Source organism: Carassius auratus, chromosome 2, assembly GCF_003368295.1.
Source record: "Carassius auratus strain Wakin chromosome 2, ASM336829v1, whole genome shotgun sequence".
Classification (NCBI taxonomy): domain Eukaryota; kingdom Metazoa; phylum Chordata; class Actinopteri; order Cypriniformes; family Cyprinidae; genus Carassius; species Carassius auratus.
The window spans coordinates 21,035,786-21,062,232 of record NC_039244.1 but is presented as its reverse complement, the minus strand read 5'-3'; the positions used below and the strand labels follow the sequence as shown (position 1 = coordinate 21,062,232).

Sequence of the window (26,447 nt, the reverse complement as noted above, 5' to 3'; positions counted from 1 at the left end):
TAACTTCAAGCTCGGGTTGAATGAGACGAGGAGAGGGTGAAAAGGAGAATAGAAACTCAAAATAATCTGAATGCTACTGGCAAGACCGACACACCTGTTCATACCACCACATTCAACCATTTCGTTTCAACTGCGGCCAAAATGTAATAGAAATATGTGACCAGCATTTGAGCCAACTGTTGGCTCTATGTGGATATAAACACCAGATCTGTTTTTTTCTCCAAGTGAAAATACCTCATCAGACAGCCATCCAAATACCTTTTCAGCAATCTGTTTCAGAGAATTAGCGGAATTGACCACATAAATTACTTTAGACATTAATTGCAACGCACTTGGCAATCATTTATTTCCTCTCATAGCTCTATTTTACAATTTACAAACTAGATAAAAAAAGACCATAAATAAATGACATGTTTCATGTACCTAAATTCATAAAATAAAAAAAATGGAAGAGAAGGAAAACAATGGCACAATTATGCACAACATAAAACCTAAAATGTCTAGATCCGCTGGGGGAAAAAAGGTGATTTGTTAGTGTTCCTCCGGAATAAACTACATTAGGAGACTTGGCACGGTACATTCTATTGAATTTCTCTCCTTACACATTCATTGCATATTCCAAACAGGCCCTAAACAGATGAGCAGGGAGTATTGAAAGATGAAACTGGAAGAAAGCAAGAAGCATTCCATATGAAAATGCGTCACATTAACACATTAAGTTTGTCAGATCGGACGGATGGATGTGGTTGACATGAAACTGAGCACACTTGAAATGTTACATTTTTCACCCACTTTTTATAAACATTCCTGTAATCGGTTTATTTTAGGTACAAATAACGTGCCTCTTCTTGCAGTCCACATTCAGACCACTGGAATTAGTACTGAAATATTTTCGGTTGGAGTCAAACGACTCAAATAAATGTTTTTTTTTTACAACCTCCAGCATTGGTAAAAAGTGTAGAACAGCAGGGGCTTAGTGTATATAGCAAACAACTCCAGTATGTCGGTCTCTAGAGAGTAGCCACAAAGTTCTGCAGTCTTAGCAAACATCATGTGCTTTTGTCCTTTGTGTATGTGCCTCAAAACAAACCGTCATCCTTCAAAGAAAACAGCAACATGCTGCACTGAGAATGGAGAGCTTTTTCTGTCAAGAGTGAAACCAAATGAAAATGTTCATTATATCTCTCATCGAATCTCTTAGGAGACAACCGAAGGGCCTTCAACTGCCCCTCTGGTTGTTTGTCATGTTTTCAGTCTCCCGTCGTGGAAGCATTCAGCATTTGCTGGGAATCATGGGAACTGAAGTCTTTTGTCCCAGTGTCAAGTAATTTTAGTTATTGAAGCTGCAATGGATGCGAGTCTGCGCAGCAGATATCGCTGTGGAGCAGATGTGTGAAGGTGACTCTGTGGAGCGAGAGAGAGAGAGAGAAAAAGAAAATGATTATGATTCAGGGATTCAAAGCGCTTTCTGTAAACAGACCAGGACACACAAACACAGCATTAATTGAAGTAATCCATAGAGTATGGAAACTGAAATTGCTCTGTTTGCTCTGTTGCTGGGGAGCATGGGAAAAACACATTTCACGCTTTTGGCTCAGTTTTCATTTTGAGCTCATCCCATCAAATGGCACCGATATATATCCCATGTATTCATCTGTACTGGTTCTAATCCCAACTAATGAGCGGATAAATAACTGCAAGGGACGGAGAGGAAGTAGAGCAGATCCCATAAACATTGGGTCGGACTTGTTACTTTGTGCTTACCTTAGCTCAGCTCTGATGGAACTTCCAGTAATGGAGACATGTGTTGATTTCATGGCCCGCTGAAGGTCTCCGGAGACAGAGAGGCGAGGACAGAGAGGGCATGGATGGAGATGGAGGTGGAGAGAGAAAGATGTAAACCGAGGGCTGATTTTTCTATTCCAACACAGGCCGAATGGAACGGTGTGGAGAATTGTGGAGGTGAGACAGATATTCCATTCTGAGGGTGGGGAGACCTTGAGACCTTCCAGAGTTGGTCTTCTATTGTGGACACTGGAAAGATTGCCTCTCTGAAATCCCCGGAACAAAAGCGTTAAAGAGTGCATAAAATCTCTTGATCTCTCATTTGAGTGTGAAAATTCCACCAGGTGCCGCTCAGTCAAGTTTCTGTGAAATGGCAGGAGCGGACAAAACGAATCCTGTACTATTTATACATTTACTTACAGGCACATACATACAAAAATCAAATAAACAAACAGAGAAACTTGTTCGTAGTTTCACTGAAATTAAAAGCTTCCTACGATCACATCCAGAACTTCATTGTAGCGCGGGACGATCCACTTGACTGGATGGTGGGGATGGCATTATTGAAAGAAAAGTGCTGATTCGTACCTCTGAAATGTTTTTTTTTTTTTCAAAAATGTAATTTAAAGTGCATGGATGAGGTAAATGGATTTTCTTAGAACCAAAATAAAAAAAAGGAAGTCCAAAGTATGTTTTGAGTTTGGGTGTTCTGATCCCATGAGTTCAGACAGGCACCATCCTGTCTTGCATTTGTTGCATCTGGGACAGCATTCCTTGTGCGCTGTTGAGGATCTTATCCTGATGTATTGCAGAGGAGATCCCTATCCTCGTCATGTCTCTGTTCCAACGAAACACAAAGACAGAAGTGATGAGAACATGTTTGATTTGGTCTAATTCTGTGTAATATGTTATCCCTCTCTCCTCATTTGCTTTTAACATGACATCTAAGAACTTGATCCTGGCAGAACATTTGAATGCCAGAGTAGCAGTTCTCAAAGCTTCGTTGGCATCTACAGGGGTTTTGCATGGAAATGTGACTACTGAACCCATAAGTCAGGACTGTGTATCCCTGAGCATTTTTCTCATGTTAGTCAAATCATACTCAAAGCCAACATACACACATCACACATCTCTTAACACCTTAAGAATGCCCAGTTTTTGTTCACGTGACTTACTCTTGTGTCATGTGGACCACAGCCTCTGGAGTGGTGTATCCAGCGGCAGTGAAGTTGTCTCTGTAACGTTCCATGTTGATGGCCTGCAGCCAGTCGGCAACTGATCCCAGGGTAGATGTGAATTCTGGGCTGCTGGGCTCCAGGAGGGTGGTGTTGGGTCTACAAAAAGAGAAATTGACTTACTTGGGAGCCCCAAGAGCTTGGACTGGCTATGTGTTGCCTACTTTTGAACAGCGTATGAAAGAACTATAAAAGATTTTATAGCCGTGAACATCACTTCATTGGAACACGTTTATATAACATTGTAAGTCATGCATGTAACATGCATTTATGTGCCAGAGCTAAAAAAGCATGTACAGCAATTTATTACTGGTAAAAATGAGACTGGAACCAAGAACATGAGTTATATGAGAAGTGGCATGCCCAGTCAGACTGAACTAAGATTTTGAGCTAGGCGAATTTTAAAAGATCAACAAAAAATAATAAAAATGGATATGGAAAGATAACTGATAGGGAAAGTGCACCGGAACTGTGACTGGTGCCCTTAATAAATAGATGTATGATGCACCTTGGCTTATGTGAAATTTATTTACTACCTGGCTATCTCTCCTCCCGTCCTTTTCAAGCTGTTGGGGTTGCGGATGAGTTTGTCCAGCATGTTGACAATTTGGCTGAACTTTGGCCTTTCGGCACGCTCTTTCTGCCAGCAGTCCAGCATCAGCTGGTGCAAAGAAACTGGACAGTCCATGGGTGGAGGCAGTCTGTAGCCTTCCTCAATTGCCTTTATAACCTGAAACAAAATATCCAAACGATGTTAAACACAACATCTGACAATCTATACACTGAAGCTCTTAATCAACCATGTCCATTCCTTATGAAACACTTACATCCTGGTTACTCATGTCCCAGTATGGCCGTTCTCCATATGACATTACTTCCCACATGACAATGCCGTAACTCCATACGTCAGAAGCAGAGGTGAACTTCCTGTATGTAATGGCTTCGGGGGCGGTCCATCGAATAGGTATCTTGCCTCCCTGTGATTGATACGTTCCTGTTATTTCCTTTCAAAAGAAATAGCAAACACATGCATGGAGGTTAATCACACACATGCACACGCACATGCACTCACTACACACTCAATTGTTGGAGTTAGTTTGCTAATTTCTATAATACTTGAAGATATTCTAGGACTTCATGTAAGCACATGCGGGTTAAATGCTTAAGATAATGGGTTAGAAAGCTTGTTTTAGGGCTGCAAACAAATAATATGTGTCAAACTTACCCTAGTAGTATAAGCAGCATCTGGATCTTCCTCCAAAACCCGAGACATGCCAAAATCAGACACTTTACACACAAGGTTACTGTTAACCAGGATGTTGCGTGCCGCCAAGTCTCGATGGACGTAGCTCATATCAGACAGATACTTCATTCCTGAAGCGATTCCACGCAGGATGCCCACCAGCTGAATTACAGTAAACCGCCCATCGTTTTTCTACGAAGGAACAACATTTACAGCAAAAATTAATATGATAAAGCCAATACAGTGCACCAGAGTACTAAATGACCGCCAGGTCAAAAATATGTGCTTCAAATAAAACACAAACAAAACCCACCCTGAGAAAGGCATCGAGGGATCCGTTCTCCATGTACTCAGTGATGATCATAACTGGCTTACCTGTGCAGTCAGTAAAGAAAAAAATAATAATAATGAACTAACATGTAAATGAAAAGTAAAATTAATGTCATTTATAATGTTACAAAGCAGCACAACAATAATAAATGTTCTTTTAGATTGCATATTAAGAGTGATTTCTGAAGGATCATGTCAGGACTGGAGTAATGGCTGCTGAAAATTCTGATTTATTATCACAGGAATTTATTACATTACATAAAATTAAAATAGATCAAATAATCCTTGGTTAACATACGAGATTTTTAACAGTGGTCCATACTGTATATACTAGAACTTTAGCTTATGAATGCATTTAAATTGCTTAATTTTGAGTTTCCGAGTTGGAAATCCAACTTCCATTGAACAGAATACAGGCAGATCTTTTGTAGCTGCATAATAGCACCTGATTGGCTGCAGTTTCTCCTAACAAATCAAGTTTGTTGATCTGGGTCCTGAACCAATTATCTGCTTCATTTGCATGTCTTCAAGAGCAAAAAAAACTGTGAGTGAAAACTCTTAAGTGCATCAAAATGTTGAGATTGTATGGTGTTTGTCCAGTGCATTTTATGCACTCAAGGCACTCTGCACACATTAGGACATTTAAATGACACTTCCCAATCAAGCCCTAAAGTGTCCGTCTGATAGCCCCTCCTCTTTTCTCACACTCCCCCATCTCTTCCTCTCCGCTCCTATTTGCGAGTGGGACTTCTGTGTGGGTTTGTTTACTGAATGCAGCCGTTGCTGGAGGCTATCAGGGCTGGATTCCCACATTACCTGCCAGTCAGTATACTGAGACAAGGCAATGCTATGGCAACACAGTCCCCTCTCATGGAGCCAAAAGGAAGGAGCGCAGGGGCTTCACAAAAGAGGACAATGGCACACGCACACACACACACCTACACAGAGCTGCTTACAAACGCATACTCACAAACACGCTTCACCTCAGAGGAATCATTTCAGTGTTCTAGCGGTGCCTTCATTATGCAAATACAATCTTGCATTTAATGCTAGTGCATAAAAGACTGCGCCCACCAAGTCCGTCTGTGAATGCTTTCTCCGTAGACGGCTGGCATCCTGCTTCTCTCCCGCTCTCTGAGTCTTAGGGGCATTTTGTCTTTATTTATTTAAGGCAATTTATACATCATTAGTAATTTATTTAACAGGTTTAATTGGCCCGGTTGGAGGCGTAGGTTACAAGAGGGCTGCCATTGTCTGTTTGTAATAACAGTTATCCTGAAGACACTACTTCTGCCATGCTAAGGATTATGGGAGAAGGGCTGCTAATAAGAAACAGCACTCCGACACTTCAAACTAAGCCGGCTATGAGACGCCAGTCCTGTTAAAGGAAAAGTTCTGATCACAATGGTATCATACCTTTTCTTAATCTTATTTCATGATCTTAAAAAATAAGTAAATAGTAATAAATAATATTAAACAGTCAAATTCCGTTTGGACCAGTTAAAGTGCATTCACAGTGTTAACAAACTATCAAAAATTAAAAATGGCTCATGTACCTTAAAGGTGTACTTTCATTCCTAAAATCTGAATTTTTATTTTTCTATGAGTGGTGTCTCCCCTGCTCCTTGTGTCTCTATGTTTGCTCTCTGTTTCACTCCTGTTCACTTTCTCTCTCTGTAACCCATATGTTGGCATTGTCTTCACTAATACATCAGAGACGATGGGGATTTGCAAGGGCTGTCTGGAGAAAAGATGTGACTCGGTGAGATTGTGGGATTGTTACGTGTCTGCAGAAGCCCTTGCATATGAATGCAGCTCTCTCCATGCAGTCTACACAAACAAATGTAAAAATAAATAAACATCTTTATCTCTGTGTTTCTCTAGAGCTCCCGAGCTGCCAGACAGCACAAGAGCCATCAGCATCAGAAGACACTAAGGGTGTTCTTCAGTCCAGCTGTCAAATGCAAAGCCATCTAATGCAAATCACTGCTCCATGCTCACACACACACAGACACACACACACCAGGTCCTCCACATATTTGTTATGCACAGTGAGGTCTGGCCACAACTACACCCTGGAGGTTTCTTAAACACACATATGAGAGAGTCAACTTTCAATCAATAACAAGTTATTAAAAGGTTTGATGTCAGGTCTGCCAGCCGGCCAAGATTCCGTTCTGGTAGTGGGAAGGGTGCATTACAAAATACAAGGTTGATTTTCATCAAACTAAGGAATAGAGACTGCGTCATTTCTTCAGCATGGTTCCAAAATGCATTTAAGATGCCAAGAGGACGCAGGCTTCAACAGGAAAAAAATTGAAGCAAAGTGGTCCAGTTTTTAATAAAATAATTTTAATAGCTAAAAGTCAAAGCAAAAGTCACAAACCTAAAGAAATGAAAACCATCAGCCCTACAGCAGAGCTTCAATGGGTGGCCGAATAAGCTGGCAACACAGCAAACAATACTTTTCTTAATAAGTATTTTTTTTCGTGTTTTCCAGTAAAAATGTGTAAACATACTTTTAGCTGCTTGGCATACAAAAAAGAGTTGTTAAAAGTTATGTAAGAAGCAAGACTGCATAAAACGTTTTTATTCTTTATTTATTTTTGAGTAAATAAAAGTATTAACATAAATAATAAAGTGTTGTTTCTTGTTTTAAAGTATAAATCCTATCAATTTAATGATTAATGACAAAATGTATATTTCATTTCATTACACAAACTTTAACAAAACTCATTATGCATTACTTTGAGAAAAGACTTTTCATGAAAGTTGGCTGTAGACAGTGGAGCGCACAGCTTGAATTGTGAGATCAACAAGGTCACGATATGCAAATGATATGCAAAACCAGAATAAATCAGTTTGAAAGGACGTGGTCACAGTAAACGAATAGATTGTTCACATTAAAAACACTCAAAAGACTTACATTTAGTGACGACTCCCTCCAGTCGGATAATATTGGGGTGGTCGAACTGGCCCATGATGCTGGCCTCACTCAGAAAGTCTCGCCTTTGCTTGTCGGTGTATCCTGCTTTGAGGGTTTTTATGGCTACGCAGATCTCGCGCTTTCCAGGCATCTTAAGGCGACCGCTGCACACCTCCCCGAATTCTCCTTTAAATGGAAAATCAGGCTTGAATCAGAAATGTCTGTTGTATATAATGACCCAAGAGATCTCTGGAATGGTGGGCTAACTTTTCACTCTAACAGTTGTGGTCTAGTTACACTCAGTCTGAGGCAGACGAAAAGGAAACAGCAGGTCGTTTGCTCACCAATGCCGATGACCTTTTCAATCTTGATGCAGGAGGCGTCGATTTCTTTAGCGAATTCACGGACTGCTTGGTTGGGGTCCTCATAGGTGAAGGGGTCTACATAGATCCGAACCCCTGTGGAGAGACAGAGCGAGGTGCCTACATGTTAGAAGGTTGAGAGAGGAGGATGGGAGGATAGCTGGCAGACAGACAAAATGATTAATATACAACATCTGTTTTCCATTCTCCTCCTTCTCTTGTTGGCTTCTGTCTGTCCTCTACCACATTTGAAACATACAACCTTGTCTTCTTATATACAACTTTACCCTAGATGATAAATACATATTTGAGAGTGTGTCATTGTGTATATTTGTTTACATGGCAACAGCATTACCTGGATGTAAATGCCTCTCCTCATCAGAATCCTGTTTGGCTTTGCTGTATTTGCTTCTCCTGTTAACAAAGAGATGAGAGGCATTATAATTCACATGAAAGAAAAATAACCAATAAGATCTCTTTTTTTCATGAATGAGATTCTTCGATTTAACAATGTCAAAATATGTGATTGTTTTTGGATACCAAAGTGTGATACTAAATTTAAAAGTCAGATGGGTAAAAGTACATTTTTTGCATGAATTTTTGCATAAATTATTTGGCTTTTAACTATTAGTAAAACATATCCTAAAACAGGCTGTTCACTTTCAAGGTTAATGATGAATGTTTTGTGTAAAAAAAAAAAAATAATCAGACACTTAAATGGTTATAAATAAATAAATAAACACATGCATACATACATATATACAAAAATTCTACAAAACATACACAAAGGCAAAATGGTGTGACAAGGTGGGCCGGCACATGAAGGAACATCCTGTTCCAAGTCACTGAAGCAGGTCAAAGTTTTGAATAGCCTTTTAACCTTATCTTTAAAAGTGGGACTGTAAAAATCTGTAAAGCTAATAAAGCTGCACAGAGAGAGAGAGAGAGAGAGTACACCATCAAAGTAGGAAGATCTGTCCATGAACAAAGTCCACTGGCCTTTCATTTGCAATAATTTAGAGATTTACAGATAAAGAACACACACTAATTAAGTAAAGAGATTGACAGATGAGTAAACACAAACTCATCAAGTGGCCAAAATGGCAACAAAAACCCATTTGAAACCACTCCACCCCCACCCCTAAAAACATCTCTCACCATCTGTCCACAATGACATAAAGAAACTAGTATGCACCACCTTCAAAGTTCTCATTTCACCCAATCACCTGCTGACCCCGTAGGGCCAACCACTGACCCCTTGGCATGGGTGCAGGGAGCAGAAGAGAAGCAATGGAACGCATAACCCCACCCAGGACGCTGCCCTAACCCAAGACTCCCTGCTGGGGATGGGGTCACCTGTCTGTATATAGAAAGGGGGGGTTCTGCCAGGAATGCAACTGCTGTTATTGTTTTTATAGTGCATTCTGGCATTGAAAAAGGCCCCCAAGGTTGGGGCTAGTGAAGGAAGAAAAGGCTCAGAGGGAGGGAAAGGGGCACATCCACAGGTAGAACAGGAGAAAAGGGCCAGGCTTTAACGCCTGAGCGCCCCACAGAAGCTGGATATAGCTCTGCCTACAGGGGACCATGCCTTCGTGGGAGGAGGCCCTGCCATCAGCCCGAACGGTCGGTACAGGTTTATTTTAGGAACAAGAAGATTATCAGGTGTGCTATCCAAGTACTGAAGCGAGGAACTCACGGCTGTGTGCAAGGCTGTAACCCCCCTCCTCGCATCTACGATCGAGTGATTGGATTGGAGAGCCAAAGGTGAGAGCTACTTGGGATGTGTAGTCTTGTCTCTTGTTGAAAGGCTTCACTGAGGAAGTGCTTAATGGCTGCTTGGCCAAAACAAAAGCCCCATTCATTAACTTGGATTGTTATTGTTACCCTGAATGAGGGAGATGCTTCTCTTTGGGGACTTTGAGGATGTGGAGATGATTATCTCAGCTGATAATGATACAATGTCAACCACTATAAGAATAGACACTGTCACCCTGGTCTTGGGAAGCTACGATCAGACACAATAGGACGAGGCCTTATGAAAGGAAATGCAGCTGATGATAACCATAGTGGAGTAAGTGGGTAACTGGGAGAGCGTTTAGCAAGAAAAAGTTGTTTGATTAAGCCAAAACAACCATGACGTTTTGCCCGTGGGAGTATGACAGCCACTCTGATTGAGTACAGTACAGAAACTTACATGTATGCGTTCATACGCCGTCCTGCTGTGCGTCTCGGCTACCTTGGGAATGTTACGTGTTCCCAACGGATTTTGACACACAAGGCACAGAGACCCGTGGCAGCACAGCAGAGACTAATCAGGCAGAGCTGCCAGTGGCCTGTCACAATACCACTAGCTACACCACAGGGAAAAAGAGATAGAGAGAGCGGGAACGAGAAGGAGGAAGAGTCATGAGAACCAGACTGATGGACAGGTAGAGAGAGGGAAGACAGCAGGAGCACAACAGATTGACTGATATAGGATGACAGACGAGGTGAGGGAGAGGTGAGGGAAATGCCCACAGGGACAAGTGGAGAGATGGAAGAATGCAGATGACTGACACCCAGTTGGGCCTGGTGGCTTACCTGCGACTGATGATGAAGACTCCGATGAAGATGAGCAACAGAATCACACTCCCGATCACAGACACTAGCAGCACAGTGGAGTTAGCACCATCTCCGATGATGGGAGAAGGAACTGAAATAAAACAAGATTAAAGTTAATCTCAAATGTGTAATTCTCATTTAAAGCAACAGATTAATCTTGTCAGCCATTTTTAATTCTTATTGAAGAGCCTGGTTCCATTAGGGAGGAGAAAATCCTTTTTTTTATTGCTGAAATGATCTACTTTAGTATCAAAGCTCCAAAACATTCCACTTGTTACAGAATTTACTTTAAAGTGCTTTAAAAAATATCAGTGACTTTGTAGTCAGCAAGCAAAGAAACTACCGTAAAGAAAAGGAAAACATACACAAAGGCTATAATTATGTTATTTTAGAGAAATAGTTTTCGCATGAATGGCTGATCCACCCTAAAACTCAACACGAGTCTCTAATTGTGGGAACAAAGACTTGCCATTGTCGGTTCCGTAACACGCACATGGAAACCTACCTGAATTGGTCATGAACTCGAAGGGGGCGCTGAAGTCTCCGTAGCCAGCAGCGGTTCGGGCACGCACATGAAACACGTAGGAGGTGAGCGGGCTCAGGCCTTTGATCTCAGCATTTCGGGACGAGGTCTTCATTATGCGATAGCTACGCTCATTTTGGTCCTGATTGGATGAGAGGAACAGAAAATGTTGAACCAACTTGGGGGATTGGTTGTTAGGATTGTTTTATTTGGAATCAAAAACTGATAAAACTAAACGGAAGAGGGATTTGTTTAATGTCTGACACAGAAACTACAGCCAGGCTTTTGTAGGGAAAACCGCAGACTCGTAGTACAAAAACAAGGTTGCCATCTTTGTTTTCGCTCGCTCCCTTGGGTGTAACCTGAATTTGCTTGTTCAAAATTCCCGTTTCATCACTAGATCCAAACCACTTAAACGATGTTGAGTTTGAACCAAAACAAGCAAAGGAACCAAGTTGATTTTTTTTTCTCAATGTCCCCTAATGTTTGGCTTGTAATTGTTGGATCAAGAAACAAGAACCTTTGTGTCTTGGTCTTGTATGTGAGTCAGTGTGTGTTTGCAATGGAAAACCTCACAGTGTAAGGGAAAAGAATCTGACCACTGCTGCAATCTGTAATCAGTCAGCCAGAGGAAGACACAGCAGGAGCAGAGAGAGGAGAATGCTGTTATCCTCTCTGTATCCCAATGGCCTGTATGTCCATCCACTCCATGCTGTTCTGACCCGTGGGTTCACCAGATTCCTGCTGTGAGTGTGAGTGAGTATGGGCTGGCCATTGACTAAAATGCAGCTCTCTCGTTTTGATGTACCTGACATCATACAGCTAATGTTAAGGACTTAAGTGAAGGCTTCAACTTGATTGCTACATCTTAATCTGCAGATTCATGAAGCATCTCTCCCATTTGGAGTTCCTAACAAGAAAGTGATGTCACTAGGCCTAATCCTGAACTACTGTACACTTTCCAAAATTCATCCCTCATCCCATGCTGTCTGGATGAGGAACCTCACGAAACACATGCAAAACTGAAAGTTTCCAATCAGCATGGTCCTTCTGGTGAAGTAGGTTGACAAAGCTGGTTAAGAAGTCTTGGGCTGCACACCCACATCCAAAGCACAACATATGCTGGTGACCAGCTATGCTAGGTTTTTTCAGCATGGATGATCTCATCAGGGGAAAATTTTGAAAACTAATTTCCCATGCATCTTCTCACCTTCTCGTAGTACTTGACCTCGTACTCAAGAATGACTCCATTGGGTCTCTCAGGCTGTTGCCATGCCAAAGACACAGCGTGTCTGGTGATGTCCTTGGCCTGGATGGTGGTAACTGAAGAGGGAGCTGGAGAAAGAGAAAAACACAAAGAGACAAAGCTTAATATTGCTAGAGCACCCCAGACACCCAGTTGTTTCAAAGAAACATAAACATGTTAGTGCCATAAAGCAATGTGATATTGGATATTGGTATGATATTGGAGATATTTGAATTGTCATACTGAGAAAACCTGAAAAACAACTAAACACTAAAGCTACGCAGGTTAGCATATGAAAATATAGTGATTACAGCATTGTAACTCCCAGAACAATGTTGAATCACCAAAGTGAAATGCCCATTATATGGCTGCATAAGAAGCAACAGGTGGTTACGTGGTGTTAAAACCACTCAGCGTATGATGCTACGCAGTTGCTAGGGTGAGCTTGTTGATTGCAACAACAATCTCATGTGCTTTCTAAGGTGCTCTGAGTTTGTTTGTTTGTTTGTGTTACTGTGCAGCTGATATTTTAGTGTTCTGGGTGGTAGCTAGAAATAGCAAAAATATTTATACTGATATGAACTTTAGCAAGCACCAATAGGTTCTACAGTGTTGTAGGTCAGTACCTGCTCAGAGCCCCAATATATGGGGTTATAAAAGCTAAGAACAGACGGTCAGGAGTGAAGGTCTGTTTGAAGAGTGTACAGACAGGTGTGATGGCCATTACAGTCAAGAGTTCACCAAGACAATGATGGTGAGAAAGCCCACTCCTGGGGGCCCTACACACAAAATCCCCAAAGCCAGACAAAAAGGCACTTCCTGTCTCACGCTTTCTCATGAACCCGAAATTAAACACCTTGTAAAAGTTAATAGTCCACTCAGCGCAAACAAATGAAAGCAGGAACACGTGCACATACACGCAATTTGACCCGACACACAGTTTAATGTCATAAAAATCCATTCTGACAGACACAAAAAATTTGTAATTAGAAACTTCTCTGTGGTGATATAAAACAGAGCACTTTCAAAGACAGGAAGCTGATTACTGACTTGATGACTATGTTCTGTATCAGATTGTGGTGACAAATTCAGCCCATCAGCCTGTGACCAGATCACATGATGACACCAATCTGGTATTTAATAAAAGTGGGGATATTATTTTCAACAATCATTTGTGAACATAAACACAATTACCTGCTTGGTTGGTGGTAACCATCACAGACACCACCTGTTCTGGTCCGGGACTCTGCTTGGAGACCCCATTGACTGCCCATATCTCAAAGGTGTAGTTGGTGTGAGCCTGCAGGTCGTTTATAGATACCCGGGTGGTGCGGAGGCCCATCTGCTGAGGGGAAAAATGAATGCCGTTGCCGCAGGGCTGACAGCGCTGACCATCAGAACTGCAACGCTTGCAAATGACGTTGTAAGCGAGGTCCTGCCTGCCACCGGAGGATGCTGGAGCAGTCCACTCCAGATTCACAGAGGTCTCGTTCACATTGGAAATAAGGTGCTGAGGAGCAGACGGGGGCTCTATGAAAAGACAATTTTGGAAAAAGAAACCGAGTTTAGAGACACTATGACAAAATATGCACATGATTTATGTTTCATTTCCGCTACAGTGATGTCTGGAAGTTTTCGAAACAAACAAAACAGGATTATGACTGTGGCAGAGATTGATCTCAAAATACACCCTTGGCAAGAGAATCTTCAATGGCAAACAAATACACACCTACACACACACCCTTTTATTGCCACTGCAGGCAGATGATGTTACAGCCTATGACGGATACAAGTCTGTTTGTGTGCTTGTGTGTATTTGTGTACATTTGTGCTGTTTTTCTCTGTGGTGTTTTTGTAAACCAGGCGCTGCTGAATTTAAAGATAATTACATTTATGATAAAACCAGCACCACAGGCGACGCAGTGCTAGCTGAGCGAAAAGGAAATACTCTCAACCCGCGAGAGAGTGAGAGAAAGAGAGAGAAAATGATTACATCTCCATAACTGAGCAACTTGCTGATAGGGATCTCATAAATGCTAATTTGGCCGCCCTCGTTGCCATTTATGGTATAGCAATGACGTTCTCATCATAAATATCATTCTCTAAATCAGCAATCCCAGGTTGACTTTCTCACAAAAGTTGCCCAGAGGAACATTTTATTGCTAGGTGGTTGCTCTTTTATTGCTCAGGAGACTTAATTGAGTTCTCGGTTATGTTATATTAAAGTACGAACTTCAATATAGGTGTTAGTCCTAAAAATTCCGGAAGAGACTAAAAATATAGAAAGAAAAACTAGAATTGTTAACATATATATTAATGTTCTTATATTATTAGAAAAATTATCTGGATTTTATAGAGCAGATAATTTGTGAATGACTGGATGAGAAATGTCTAAATTCAGATTGAAATCTCAAATCTTGGCATTGTTGAAATCTCTTTTGAAACTCCAGATGATTTGAGGTCGTTAGAGTCTTTATTATCATGATGAAATCTGAGGAGCAAAAGATAGCCACCTTATTTTTTAATGCAGAAGCAAGTTAATTCCTGTGAATGTATGAGACTTCTGATTCATTTGCTTTAATAGGAAAATAATTAAAGAATAACAAAGTTCAGTAAACTGTAAAATTATTTATGCTACAAGGTAGTGTTTATGATTATGACAATTAAAATAACAAATATCAGTTTGCAATAAGAAGTATGACTGACTGTTTTGCACAGGAAACATAGAATATTCAAATTCTGCTCTTATGTATAAAAAACAAAACAAAAACAAAAACAAAAATGTCTCGACAAGCGTCACATTTGAATCACATCGCTGGCATGAATATACAAATGAAATGTTTAATGTTGAATTGTGTCTCCTCATCTGCTATTGGCTAAACAACTGTTAGTCTCGTTTCCAAATGACACAACTGATTAAACCAAAGTTGGCATATTTAGCTGGTATTTTGTAAAAAAATACACACTTCACTTTTTAAAAGATTTCATTTGAGATTTGTCATTTCTTTAGGTGGTCTCAACAACCACATGCCAAACATCAAACTTGAAAAAGTGAGTGAAGAGGACAAATATAACAGGATGTGCCTCATTATCCCTCCTTGAGGTCTCCCCATATGGCAAAAGCCATTTTCAAATATCTCCATATCCTCCAAATCATTTAAACACTTCAAACACATATCTGACCTAGGTCTGGATTAGATTGAATTCCTCCTGGCTGAGCTTTAAGTGTAAATGGTCTTTAAACTCTGTTTAACCTGTATTAAGTATGTGGCTGCTGTACCCACCCAGCAGACCGGGGTGAAGCGAGCACGCTCCCACGATGGCTCGGTGCCATACGCTCCGTGATTGACAGGAGCTGATTAAGTCGACTGGCTTCGCTGCATTTTAATACGATAAGGTGAGAGAGAGAGGCTCGGCTCAGCAAGTGTAATGGGGTCGTTTCTCTCGCGCCTCTTCGCTGTCTGTCGCCCCACTTTCTTGATTTTTGCTTTTTTCTCTCCCTTGCTACCTAGCGCCTTTTTATCTCATTTTTTGTGCATGCGCTGTTAGTGAATTGGCTGTTGAGTATGTGACGTGTGCTTCTGGGTGAACGACAGACGGTGATATGAAAGAGAGCTCCAATTAAAAAGGCAAGTGAAAGGAGATAGAAGCGAGAACGACCATCCGATACGTAAAGTGCATGTCTGGATGCCTGATAGTGTACTGCCACCCCTGAATATTCAGATCTGGAAATCCCATTAAATCCGACACCATGAACACATCTGGCCTGGGTGCCTCTCTGCCCTCTTCCCAGAGATCTTTAAAAAAATGATCACGTAATGCTTTTTTGATCACCCCTGCTTGAGCGTGAGTGTGTGTCTGCAAAAACCTGAGTGATTCATATGTGAGAAATCTTACATTTTACGATTAACCCTGTCATCTTGGCTCAGAGCTTTGGTGCAGGTCTCTATTTAATAAGCAGAACACTGTTATCAAGTCTATGGCTCACCTCAGGGTCTGACACACACATATCTATCTTTACTCATCATGACAGGACTCCTCCCAATTCACTGCTTCACACACACATTTTCAGTCAGTCACAAAACTTTTTGTTTAGGGAACTCAGGAATAAAAGACACAAATTAGCATCCGCTGCCATTAAACATCCAATAATTTGTCACTGTCAAACACAGTTTTTGTCCTTAACCTTTATGAAAACAGCTCCGCTGGTGTGTGAAGTGAACAGCTGCAGTCTGATACAAGTCCAGGCGGTGCTGGTTCTCCTGAGTGATATGTGCTTCCTCAATTCAAAATCCCTAACCTGGTCTAATGATTACTCATGTCCAGGGTGGTTTGTTTACGTCTGTGTTTAGTCTCACATAGCCAGACTTTTGACTACTAGCATAATCTGGTCCACATTACAGCTTTTCTAGCCAAGAATGGCACACAGAAAGAGATCATCTGACAGATGTGTTTGAGGTCAGTATTTTATGTTGTTTACTTTCTTTTTTTTAAAGGTCATACGATATTGAATCTTTTACAATGTATTGAAATAGAAAACCTGAAACTCAACAATATTTCAAAATATTACTGTTTATATGGCACTTTTTAATCAAATAAATGCAGCCAGCCTTGGTGAGCACAGTTAGTGTGTACCCAGATGAAGTGTGTAGAGTAAAGTGCACTTACGTGTGCATGGCATAGAGGCGGGGTCTGTCTCAGACCTGAAGAAGCCTTTGTCACAGGCACAGGAAGTTGATCCCTCCCTAATGGAGTAACTGTGCAGGGGACACTTAGAACAGCTGTCGTCTGTAGCCAGCGCTCTGTAGTAACCGATCTTACAGGCTGTGAAGAGAAAATAAGTGAGAGAAAATTGAGACGTTAATGATCATGAACTATTTAACAAATGCTGCTACAGTAGCTCATCCTTTTGAGACAGAACTCTTAAGTCTTTCACCTCCAGCTATCATAACGACACTCTGTGTCTGAGTGTTTATGTCATGCCTGTGAAACACACTGTAAGGGAGTGGTGTGGAATGTCTGAATGACAGACAGCAGTGCACAGCTTTATGACACTCTAATGAAGAGAGGAAGTGATAGTAGAGGAATGCACAGTCATTAATCCCAACACCCAAGCCAAGCCCTTTCTCTCTCCCTCTCAGCATTTGTTCTCTAGCTCTGTTTTCTCTTTCAATCTTTTCAAGTTTGTCCGCTTTATTTTACTTCTCGCCCATTTTTGTCCTCCCTCCAGCTTTATTCTTTTCTTCCTTTGTTTGTTTGTCTTTTTACTTCTTTCTTTTTTTTCTGTTGCTCCTTCTAATATGTCACACATACAAACACAGCATAATTTCCTATTTACGGTGACAGAGACAAAGGAATGCTTTGAGGTCTTTTATTGACTTTTTTTCTCAACAAAGCCATCGATACCCGCACAAGTACAGATAGCATTTGAACATGAATAAAGCCGCAACTTATGACATTTATCTAAGAGTTTATTGATCTGTAGATAGTTTACAGATGTGTTTCACTAAAAGGTCCTATCAATATAAACGCTCCATGCGGAATATCACAAGTCATAATAATGCTCTTAGCGATAATCATACATGCTCTTAGCAAAGCATTATGGGAAAGAACACAAGGCTTTTATATGACAAATAGGACAAACAAGATTTCGTGTGTCGAGAGGACGGCCCTTAAAGGGCGGTCACACTGGGCTTTGTGTGTCATTCACTTACATTCATATGAATGCAAACAATTGTGAAGGATATTTGTCTTTCACTGCCTACAAAAGTTTGGGTTTGGTGAACTCTGACCTGCAAGTTTGCAAAGAAAAAAAGACGTTAGACCAACAGAGGATCTGAACGTCACAGACTGGCCTCTTGGGTGAAAATCAAACATGGGGGAAACTCTCATTTTGGTGTTTGCATCAGTAATAGTACGAAAAAAAGGGAACTTCAATTAGGAACACACTCGTTGATTAAAAAAAAAGAAAAAAAAAGAAAGAAAGAAAGTTTGTACCAATTTGTCAATCATTTGCATTCCTTTCAATCAAATGCTTTACAGTGAATTTAGGCATTAAAGTGTACAATATGAAAGATAAATATGGTGTTAATTTTGAGATCTGCTAAACTATGATATTTAACAGTAATACAGTATTGAGTATATTAGTATTAAGCACTAGATTATATATAAAATAACAATACAAAAATAATAAGAAACAACTAAATAAATAAAAAATAAATAAAAAATAAATAAATAAAATAAAATAAAATAAACTGTCATACTTCACTCAGCATTTTCACTTCAAATGAGGATAGAAAGGTTCCCTGCATCTCACAAATATAAAGGACAGACAAGATGCAGGAGGTCAAAACCAGGGGGTAACACATTATAAGTAACGTGTTATGTAATCAGAATACTTTTCAAATAACTAAAGTAACACATAACTTACTTTTTCAAATAAGCAATGCAAGTTACTTTGTTTTCCCATTTATTCACTGACTCCTCTCCTGTCCCCGTGTTAAGATAAATTGGGAGTGACGTGTTGGGAGCATGTCCTTCGGGCTGAGGCTTATTAATTTTATTTTTCGTGTGAAGGGGCCTTTACAGTTGCCAAAAACAAAACTTTAGTTTTTTGGTTATTAGGAATTCATATGCAAGCCCAGCTCAGATGACAAAAAGTAACACAAAAGCAACATAATGCATTGCTTTCCTTAAAAATTAGCGAAGTAATGCAGTTAGTTCGTTTTTTATGAAGTAACAAAAGAGTGTAATGGATTACTTTTAAAAGTAACTTTCCCCAACTCTCGTCAAGACACGGTACTTCAAATAACTGTCCCTCATCACTCTTTGCCTCATTCTCTTTTAATTTCTCTCTGCTGGACAATTTTTTTAATCTCACCCTGGAGCCGCATTAGCGCTCCCCCTCAGGAATCACCACCTTCCACTCTCCTTCATTTCTCCATTATATCTCTCCCCCCATCACAGTCTGCCAAATCACTCGCAATCAGCCACAATAGCATGCTTGATCAGTGAAGAGAATTAACGTACATCTTCTGAGAGGAGATTAACACAGTTCTGTCATTTTATAAACAAGACAACAGTAGGGGGTGAGGAATGGAAAGACAGAAAGAGCCCAGGGAGAAGAGATGCAGCCCTGGGTCGCGACCTCCTCTGGACGGTGTGCTTTATTGTCATGTGTTGGAGGGGAATGACGGGAATTAGAGCTGGTGGTTTCATCTGATCAGCTTTGGTTCATCTTAACGCCAGCTGGAGGACAGAGTTAATTGAAGAGGATTCTTTGGAAGCTTAAAACCACGGTAGGAAATTGGAGGTGTGTTCAAGAGACCTCGAGTGCAGGAGCTTCGGTCTTGTTTATAAGCGAACGCACTCGTTGACTTGTAGCACTTCTCTCAAACACTTAGGATATCTAACACCCTCCACCTGCTTAAGAGCCTGAGTGTTTTCTCAGTCCTAGACCCTTACGGAAGACGACCAGCTGTCCCCTCCCTTCCTAAGTCCTCCATCCTAGGTCCCTCGTGAGACCCCTAACAACTCCTGGTTTCAATTCCACACACAGCTCTCATCCCCCCTACAGATCTGACCTTTCCACTCTCTCTCCATGAAGCCTATGACAACTGGGCTGGACAATAGCAAGACAATCATGGTCTCATTGTCCACTCCGGTGGACGATTGAAGAGATGAGCTTACTGCCTGTGACATTAAAGGGGTCGTAATTACCAGCCCATGCCCCAATATTCAGGGTCAGCGCTCTCGTCCACCATGAGGACAATGTTCATCTCAATGAAGACATCTCAGATTGAGCCTTGAATGCTTTCTGTGGGCTTTAGAACTTAAAACAGTCACCTGTTGTCTTGCATAGAAAGACATAATATAGGGTGGAGTTGAGGACAAAATGATCGGGTGCATTGTGTTGGGAAGCGAATGAATTATGGAATTGTACAAGGTATGCGTGTCGGTTTATGAGTATTGAAAGATGTTCCAGGTGGGACAATAGGACAATTAGATGCATGTAATCCGAGGACATTCAGACATTCATAGATGGACACGTAAAGAGGTCTGATGACACTTGTGTCAACATCGGTGGTTTCTATTCAGATCATTGTAAGTAAATAAATAGTGGACAAAGAGATAAAACTGCAGGAAAAAATAAATAGAAATGTGAGGAGAAGTGAAAAAAAAAAAATACAGCCAGAGAGGGGGACAGGAAAATGAGAGGGAATGGAGCTTCAGCACTGGGTGGTCTTCAGAGTGTGTGTGACCTCTCGGAAATTCAACACTGACTTAACTCTGCCAGGTTATATTTCTCTCCTCACACACACAAATGAAGTAAGACTCTTTCCATCTATATATCTCTGTTTTTGCTAGTGTTTTCTTTCTCCATCACCTCCTGACACTGGTATTAATTTAATTTAAAAAAGTAAAAACAATTTGTGAATAAAATTTCAGTCTCGTGTTCAAAAGAACAAAATGAGCTTCAGGGGAAATTTGAGCAAAACATAAGCGAAAAGGGGGGAACAAGGAATCTATTCAGTAAATGTGCTTTCATAGTGGTTTATGTGAAGGTCTTAATAATAAATAACATATATATATATATTATTATTATTATTTTTTTTTTTTATTTTATTTTTTTTTTTATTACATTTTTTCTGCATTACACCATAAGTGCATTAAAAATATGTTGAAACCTAGAAATGTGACTGATAAATTTATTAGAAATTGAGCATATTGGACATTTTGGCTGCTTCTCTGAAGAATGAGAAAAGGAAAGTCTCTTTCGCACATGCACACACACACACACACACACACATACACACTTGCCGAAGGCAATGAAAGTGAAGTCAAGACCTGTGGGTTTGCTAATGGCTAACATATTTATGACACTTTTATGATGTTAGCTTATCTCTGAAGCCGCTGCTCAGGAGGATCAACAGCAGCTTATCCACCTCTCTCTCTCTCACACACACACACACACACATTCACATTATCTCATGATTTACCAGGTTCAAGTCAGAATTTCAGAGACTTTTCATTACATGTATGTAGTTTATAACCTTTTCACTGCAAAAAAAAATGCTTTAACTTACACAAAATTCTCCAAGTTGTCTTTTCAAACACTGCTTTCACTCTTATCTGATGCTATGCCTGAATGAGCGGAGAAAGAAGTACAGCAAAAACAGAATGAGAAAAAGAAAGATGATTATCATCTCTGGCCTCCAGCACGAACACACCAATTCCCTCATTGATCGGTTCCTGCCTTCTTCTGCTTATTAATTACATCTGCAGTGACTGATATACCTTGATCCACACGCGGCATGCAAGCATTCCTCATCGCCGCAGTGTGCGTGTGTGAGATGATGCTGTGATTGATGTGGCTCTAACCCCTGTGAAGCTCGTTTGTCAGCGAGGGGCCAAGCTGTGTCAAAGCTTACTGGCTTTAATCTCCATATATTCGCCTAGGTTTTTTTATCGCTCTTCTGTCTGTCTCTGCTTCTGCGTACCCTTCCCTTGCCCTCTCTCGCTCTTTCTGATCCCCACAAACCTGTCAAAAGTTTCCTCAAACTTTTCTAAAGACAGTCCCAAGGTCTTACCAAAGTAATATGGAGGTACAGCTAGAGGCAACGTACACAAAGGACGTGTGTTCACCTTTATGTGTGAGAGCTCTGCTCTGAGGTAAATTATTACGTGGCCATCTGCTGTACAGAGATGTGTGTGTGTTGCTGTGTTTTATATAGAGAGCCGTGTAAAGCTTTGAAGGAAAGGCAGAAGGAGGCAAAGCAGCACAGACAACAACTCCAGGGTAGGTCTTTCTGAATCACATCAAGATCCCAGCCAGTGGTTTGGATCTGATAGGAAGGAACTCCACCTACACACACACTCACAGCATTTCAGGAAGTTCTTTATGAAGGGTTAGCTCAGGCAGGTGACAAGAAAACACCCTTTTCTGTGCTCAGTCCACTGTGGGGGGAGGGACAGTGCAGCAGCAGGGATGTGGAGGTGAGGTCTTTCTAAAATGCAGCTCATTGTCTTGTCTACTGTCCTCTGAGGGGAGCGGGCAGCTGAGAGAGGCAGGGGGCCAGGCATCTCACATTCCTAACAATTCCTGCATAGCAAACAAGGAGGAGCTGGCTTGCAATGTGTGTGTATGCGAAGGCAAGTTTCATCTAACAGATGGCAAATTCAGTCATTACTCAATATCATGTAGCTAAAAACATGTTAGGGTTAGATATCCACAAATATAATTTAGTAAAAAGAGGTATAGGCCACCATTGATCAAACATCCTCAACAGACTTGGAATATAGTGTACTACTTTTGTATAACTGATGTTTTTAACACTTCATGGTATTTTGTACCTTGGTGTGCAATTTAAATAACCTGGTACTGGAATTGTTGTGGCATGGTATTTACATGCAATATTATTTTATATATTATTCTAGTATTTATTATATTACAATTACAGTGTTTAGAAATTTTCCTTTTTCAACTAATATTAATATTTTACTTTATTTCAGTTTTTTTTTTTTTTTTTGATGTCATGCTGCTTTTTTTCAGATGTCATGCTACTTTATTATGTACTGAAATGGAATTTACATGACACTCTGTGGTACTTAAAAAAATACAAATAAAATACAATGGCAGTACCATAGTACTTTTCTTTTAGAGCATATTTTATGGTTCCAAAAATATGCTACTACTAAGATAAAAGCTCAAAAACCTCTCAGTCTCACTTTCTCTGTCTCTTGGTACTTTACATCACTTTCATCACTTTTTTCTCTGTTTGTGTCTTTTTCCACTACTCACTCGTGGTCATAATTGTCTTGCTTCAGAGGGCGCAGAATCATTGTCCCCTCATTGCAAAGCTCACATTTTTCCCCTCACTGCAAATGCTCTGGCCAGCAATTGCTTTTCTGACACTCCATAAACCACCCCCTTCAGCCCTGTCTCTTTCAACACATCTCACAGGCAGGATTACTCTTACAATCATTAGCAAATAGCACTCGCTTCAAGCAGGCTTGGCAATAGGCTCTCTCTGGACCGCTATATTAAATTCTGCAGAAGGGGTCAGGGCGGTGCATTCGGCATGAACCCTGGCTAAGTGGTGCTCTCTTAAAGAGCTGATGCTGCCGAGAACGGGTCGTGTCCCGTCCACCTGTTTTGTTCAGCGGCCAGACCGCAGAGACTGCAAAGGGCTACTCTCAACTGGGCCACAGCCAGTAGCGGTGGGACGTGCTTTGACAGCTCATGGTGAACACAAAAAGTAATTCAAAGACAAACCCCTTAAGAAATGTATGCTTTAAAATATGAACTACGGTTTAGCCGTGGTGTTTATGTGGAAAATGCAAGTTTGAGTTCTGCTCCTGATCCTTTTCCACTATCTCCTCCTGATCACTCTCTGTTTTTCTTTTCTCTATACTACAGAAAAAATCTAAATTTGGCAGGATAAAACCTGCAAATGTTCATAATACACTTATAAATCTCAATGTCTCTAAGTTATAGCTTTGGTTTTCCAGACAGTACCAACGCTGAAGTTGGTGAACCTGGACAAATGAAGGGAACGTTTGTACGATGCTGTATGATGCCAGAAAAGGTCGTGGTCTCTAGGTAGAGATATAACGACTGAGAGAGAGAGAGAGAGAGAGAGAGAGAGAGAGAGAATGAGAGGGAAACAGAGAGATAGAAAAAGGCCCTTATTGATTCTAGGAGCTTTTGACATGCTAATGTTCTCCCTGTCGGCTTCAGTCCCCCTCCTCTTAGCCAAGGGCCTTCAAAGGGAGGCTGCCACACAAAGACAGTGAGAATGCACTGTGCTGCCCGTTGAATGGACGCTCTTGCTTAGGGTGCAATCTGTGCCTTAAAAAAAACTACCAATAACGGCTCACGACATGGAGAACACTGCATTGGAGAAACAGGCAGACTCTTTAAATCTCAAACGGAATGGATAAAATCTAATGTTTTGATTACATGCATCAAATCAGAGCCAAAGAAAGCAGTAACAACTTACAGTGAAAATAAGCAACATTAAGACTATAATTTTTTCCCCTCTCAAGTGAGCCAAAATTCAACACTGCGCAATAATTCCTCGGACATACTGATTGCACATGCATATGGGTTGTGGTTACTGTGAGTGCCTCGGAGCAGAGGTGTGTGTGGACGAGGTGGTGAGCGAGCAGAAAACGGTCCTGGGTTCTCGGATTAATGTCAAGGAGAGGATATTAAATGGTAAATGTGTCAACTCCACGGCAATGATGGGTGAATTACACTTCACAATCTTCTCTTTTTTTAAGTTTCTGCTTTGCTTTCAGTCACGTGCGTTCATTTTTGAAGGTTGAGGAGTACAAATATAAATGAGGGAAGTGCATGTGCGGTTAGACTGCGAAAGTCTGTTTGTAAGCACACACAAATGCACTTGGGAGTCTGTTGAGAGTAACACACTCAGCTTATTTAAGTAAGCCACATGTGTTAGAGGAGGCCCACAACATTGTAATCCTGTTAAATGTCGGCAAGAGGAGTGTGTGCATGCTAAAGCATAATTATAGAATTTGGTTCCTTACTAGCTGATCAGTTTAAACGTTGTAGTTTAATAACTTGTGAAGATATATTTTCCTGTAGTTGGTGTTATGTTATGTGCTGAATAAATAGAAAGTCGTTTTAACTGCAAGAAAAAAATAAAGAAAAAAAAAACTTCTCAGATTAGTCTTCTATCCAGTGATCAACTGGAAAACGACACTGTTTTCATCTCGTATAACCTGCTGTTAACATGACGGAACATTAGTATTAATAGTGTGCAATGTTGGGGAGGCCATCTGAAACTTTATATTGCCAAGCTGCAAGTTACTTGTGGTTTAAAAGAGATCAAGCTACCCTTAAAGAGAGAGAGAGAGAGAAAGAAAGAGAGAGAGAAGTTAGCTACACAACAGGCTACTAACAAAAAGTGAAAAAAATATTTTTAAATATCTATTATTTTGAAAACCACTGAGCAACTTTCAAGCTAAAAATGCAGCTTAGCTACTTTTTCTACTCAAGGACACTGAATTATGCTGTGATTTCACACATACATTTTAGCGACAAAAACTTCTAAACAATGTTTAGCTACATTTCAGTGCTTCTATATAAGGCTCAGATTCCTGTGTTTCGAAATTCCTTGGTGAGATTTATCCCCACAGAAGTGCTTCAGCAAACTCTCTTCAACTTCCCCTCCCACCTTTCCATGTCTTTCTCTCAGCGCTAACAAAGACATAAAGTCAAAACTAATTGCGTTCAGTGACAAACCGAGTGGCTTTTTCCACAGCAGCTGGTCTGGGAGAGACCAATCCACTCTAACGAAAACCCCAGGAAAAGAATAAACCCTCAAGTCTAATGCTGAGCATTAGATTCAGCCATGCTTCAACCCCTCCAAATAATTACCAGTATTAATGTGCAATGTGAAGTTGCCGCTCTGACCCCTCTGGGCTAAACACTAGTGTTGCCCTGCATTGTCGAAGCAGGTCTGCCGACCCCGAAAATAATCCCATTACTGAGTCTTTCCCGAGTATGCTAGCGAGTATGCCTGTTTGTGCAATGGAGAGTGCTTTTGTTGACGTATATGAATAACATTTCTTTCATTCACGTTTGCATATTTACCTAAGTGAGAAAACACTAAGTTACTTCAGTTCTACCAGAAAGACTCGGGAGATGTACGAAGAATGTACGAAGCATACATTTATTGACAGCTCAGCGAGCACAATTATAAATTTCTTTGGCGGAAGGCCCCGTCCATGGTTCGTAATCCGAGGGTAGCGAATCTGCATTTCCTGCCTGAAGACGAAGGCAGGGGCGCAGCAGACCCCCCCTGGAAGGTAAGGACAGGACCATCCTGGTGGTGGTGGGGAGGGTGGAGGTTGTTGTCGCGTTGGCATCTGCGAACTCAAACATGTGTAAGTACGATCTTTTATACAGGAGTATAAAGACGTGATTGGATAATGATGAAGGTAATTAGTGACGAAGTGATTGAGTCTTCCTGGCAGAACTTAGGCTAAAGCTTCCATTTCTTGTCATTCACAGTACAGAAAAGGTTTCTCATTTAGTTTGACTTGCTAGCAAGAAGATTAATTTGTGGCATCAATCATCATGAATAAAACCATTCATATTAGGGCTTCATAAACACTTCATTAGTAGAAAAGAACTACTGCATTCATGGGCTCCATCTGGTGCATTTG

General features: G+C 40.8%; 1 protein-coding gene across 4 annotated transcripts in view; it reads right to left on the bottom strand.

The window, feature by feature from the left end:
• Window positions 1–324: 324 nt before the first annotated feature.
• Window positions 325–26,447, bottom strand: part of LOC113120328 (ephrin type-A receptor 4-like) — a 36,479-nt gene continuing 10,356 nt past the window's right edge. The window contains exons 4-18 of one of the 4 annotated variants that reach the window (XM_026290212.1): window positions 16,920–17,075; window positions 13,446–13,781; window positions 12,216–12,340; window positions 10,988–11,147; window positions 10,462–10,573; window positions 8,237–8,295; window positions 7,864–7,977; window positions 7,520–7,705; window positions 4,577–4,647; window positions 4,246–4,455; window positions 3,848–4,024; window positions 3,557–3,750; window positions 2,961–3,119; window positions 1,765–2,623; window positions 325–1,404 (exon numbers count right to left, since the gene is read on the bottom strand). In XM_026290212.1, the coding sequence (XP_026145997.1) occupies window positions 2,509–2,623; window positions 2,961–3,119; window positions 3,557–3,750; window positions 3,848–4,024; window positions 4,246–4,455; window positions 4,577–4,647; window positions 7,520–7,705; window positions 7,864–7,977; window positions 8,237–8,295; window positions 10,462–10,573; window positions 10,988–11,147; window positions 12,216–12,340; window positions 13,446–13,781; window positions 16,920–17,075 (2,174 nt within the window). In that variant the 3' untranslated portion in view covers window positions 325–1,404; window positions 1,765–2,508. The remainder of the gene's footprint in view (window positions 1,405–1,764; window positions 2,624–2,960; window positions 3,120–3,556; window positions 3,751–3,847; window positions 4,025–4,245; window positions 4,456–4,576; window positions 4,648–7,519; window positions 7,706–7,863; window positions 7,978–8,236; window positions 8,296–10,461; window positions 10,574–10,987; window positions 11,148–12,215; window positions 12,341–13,445; window positions 13,782–16,919; window positions 17,076–26,447) is intronic. The other 3 variants (XM_026290214.1, XM_026290213.1, XM_026290215.1) reach the window with 3 other exon arrangements.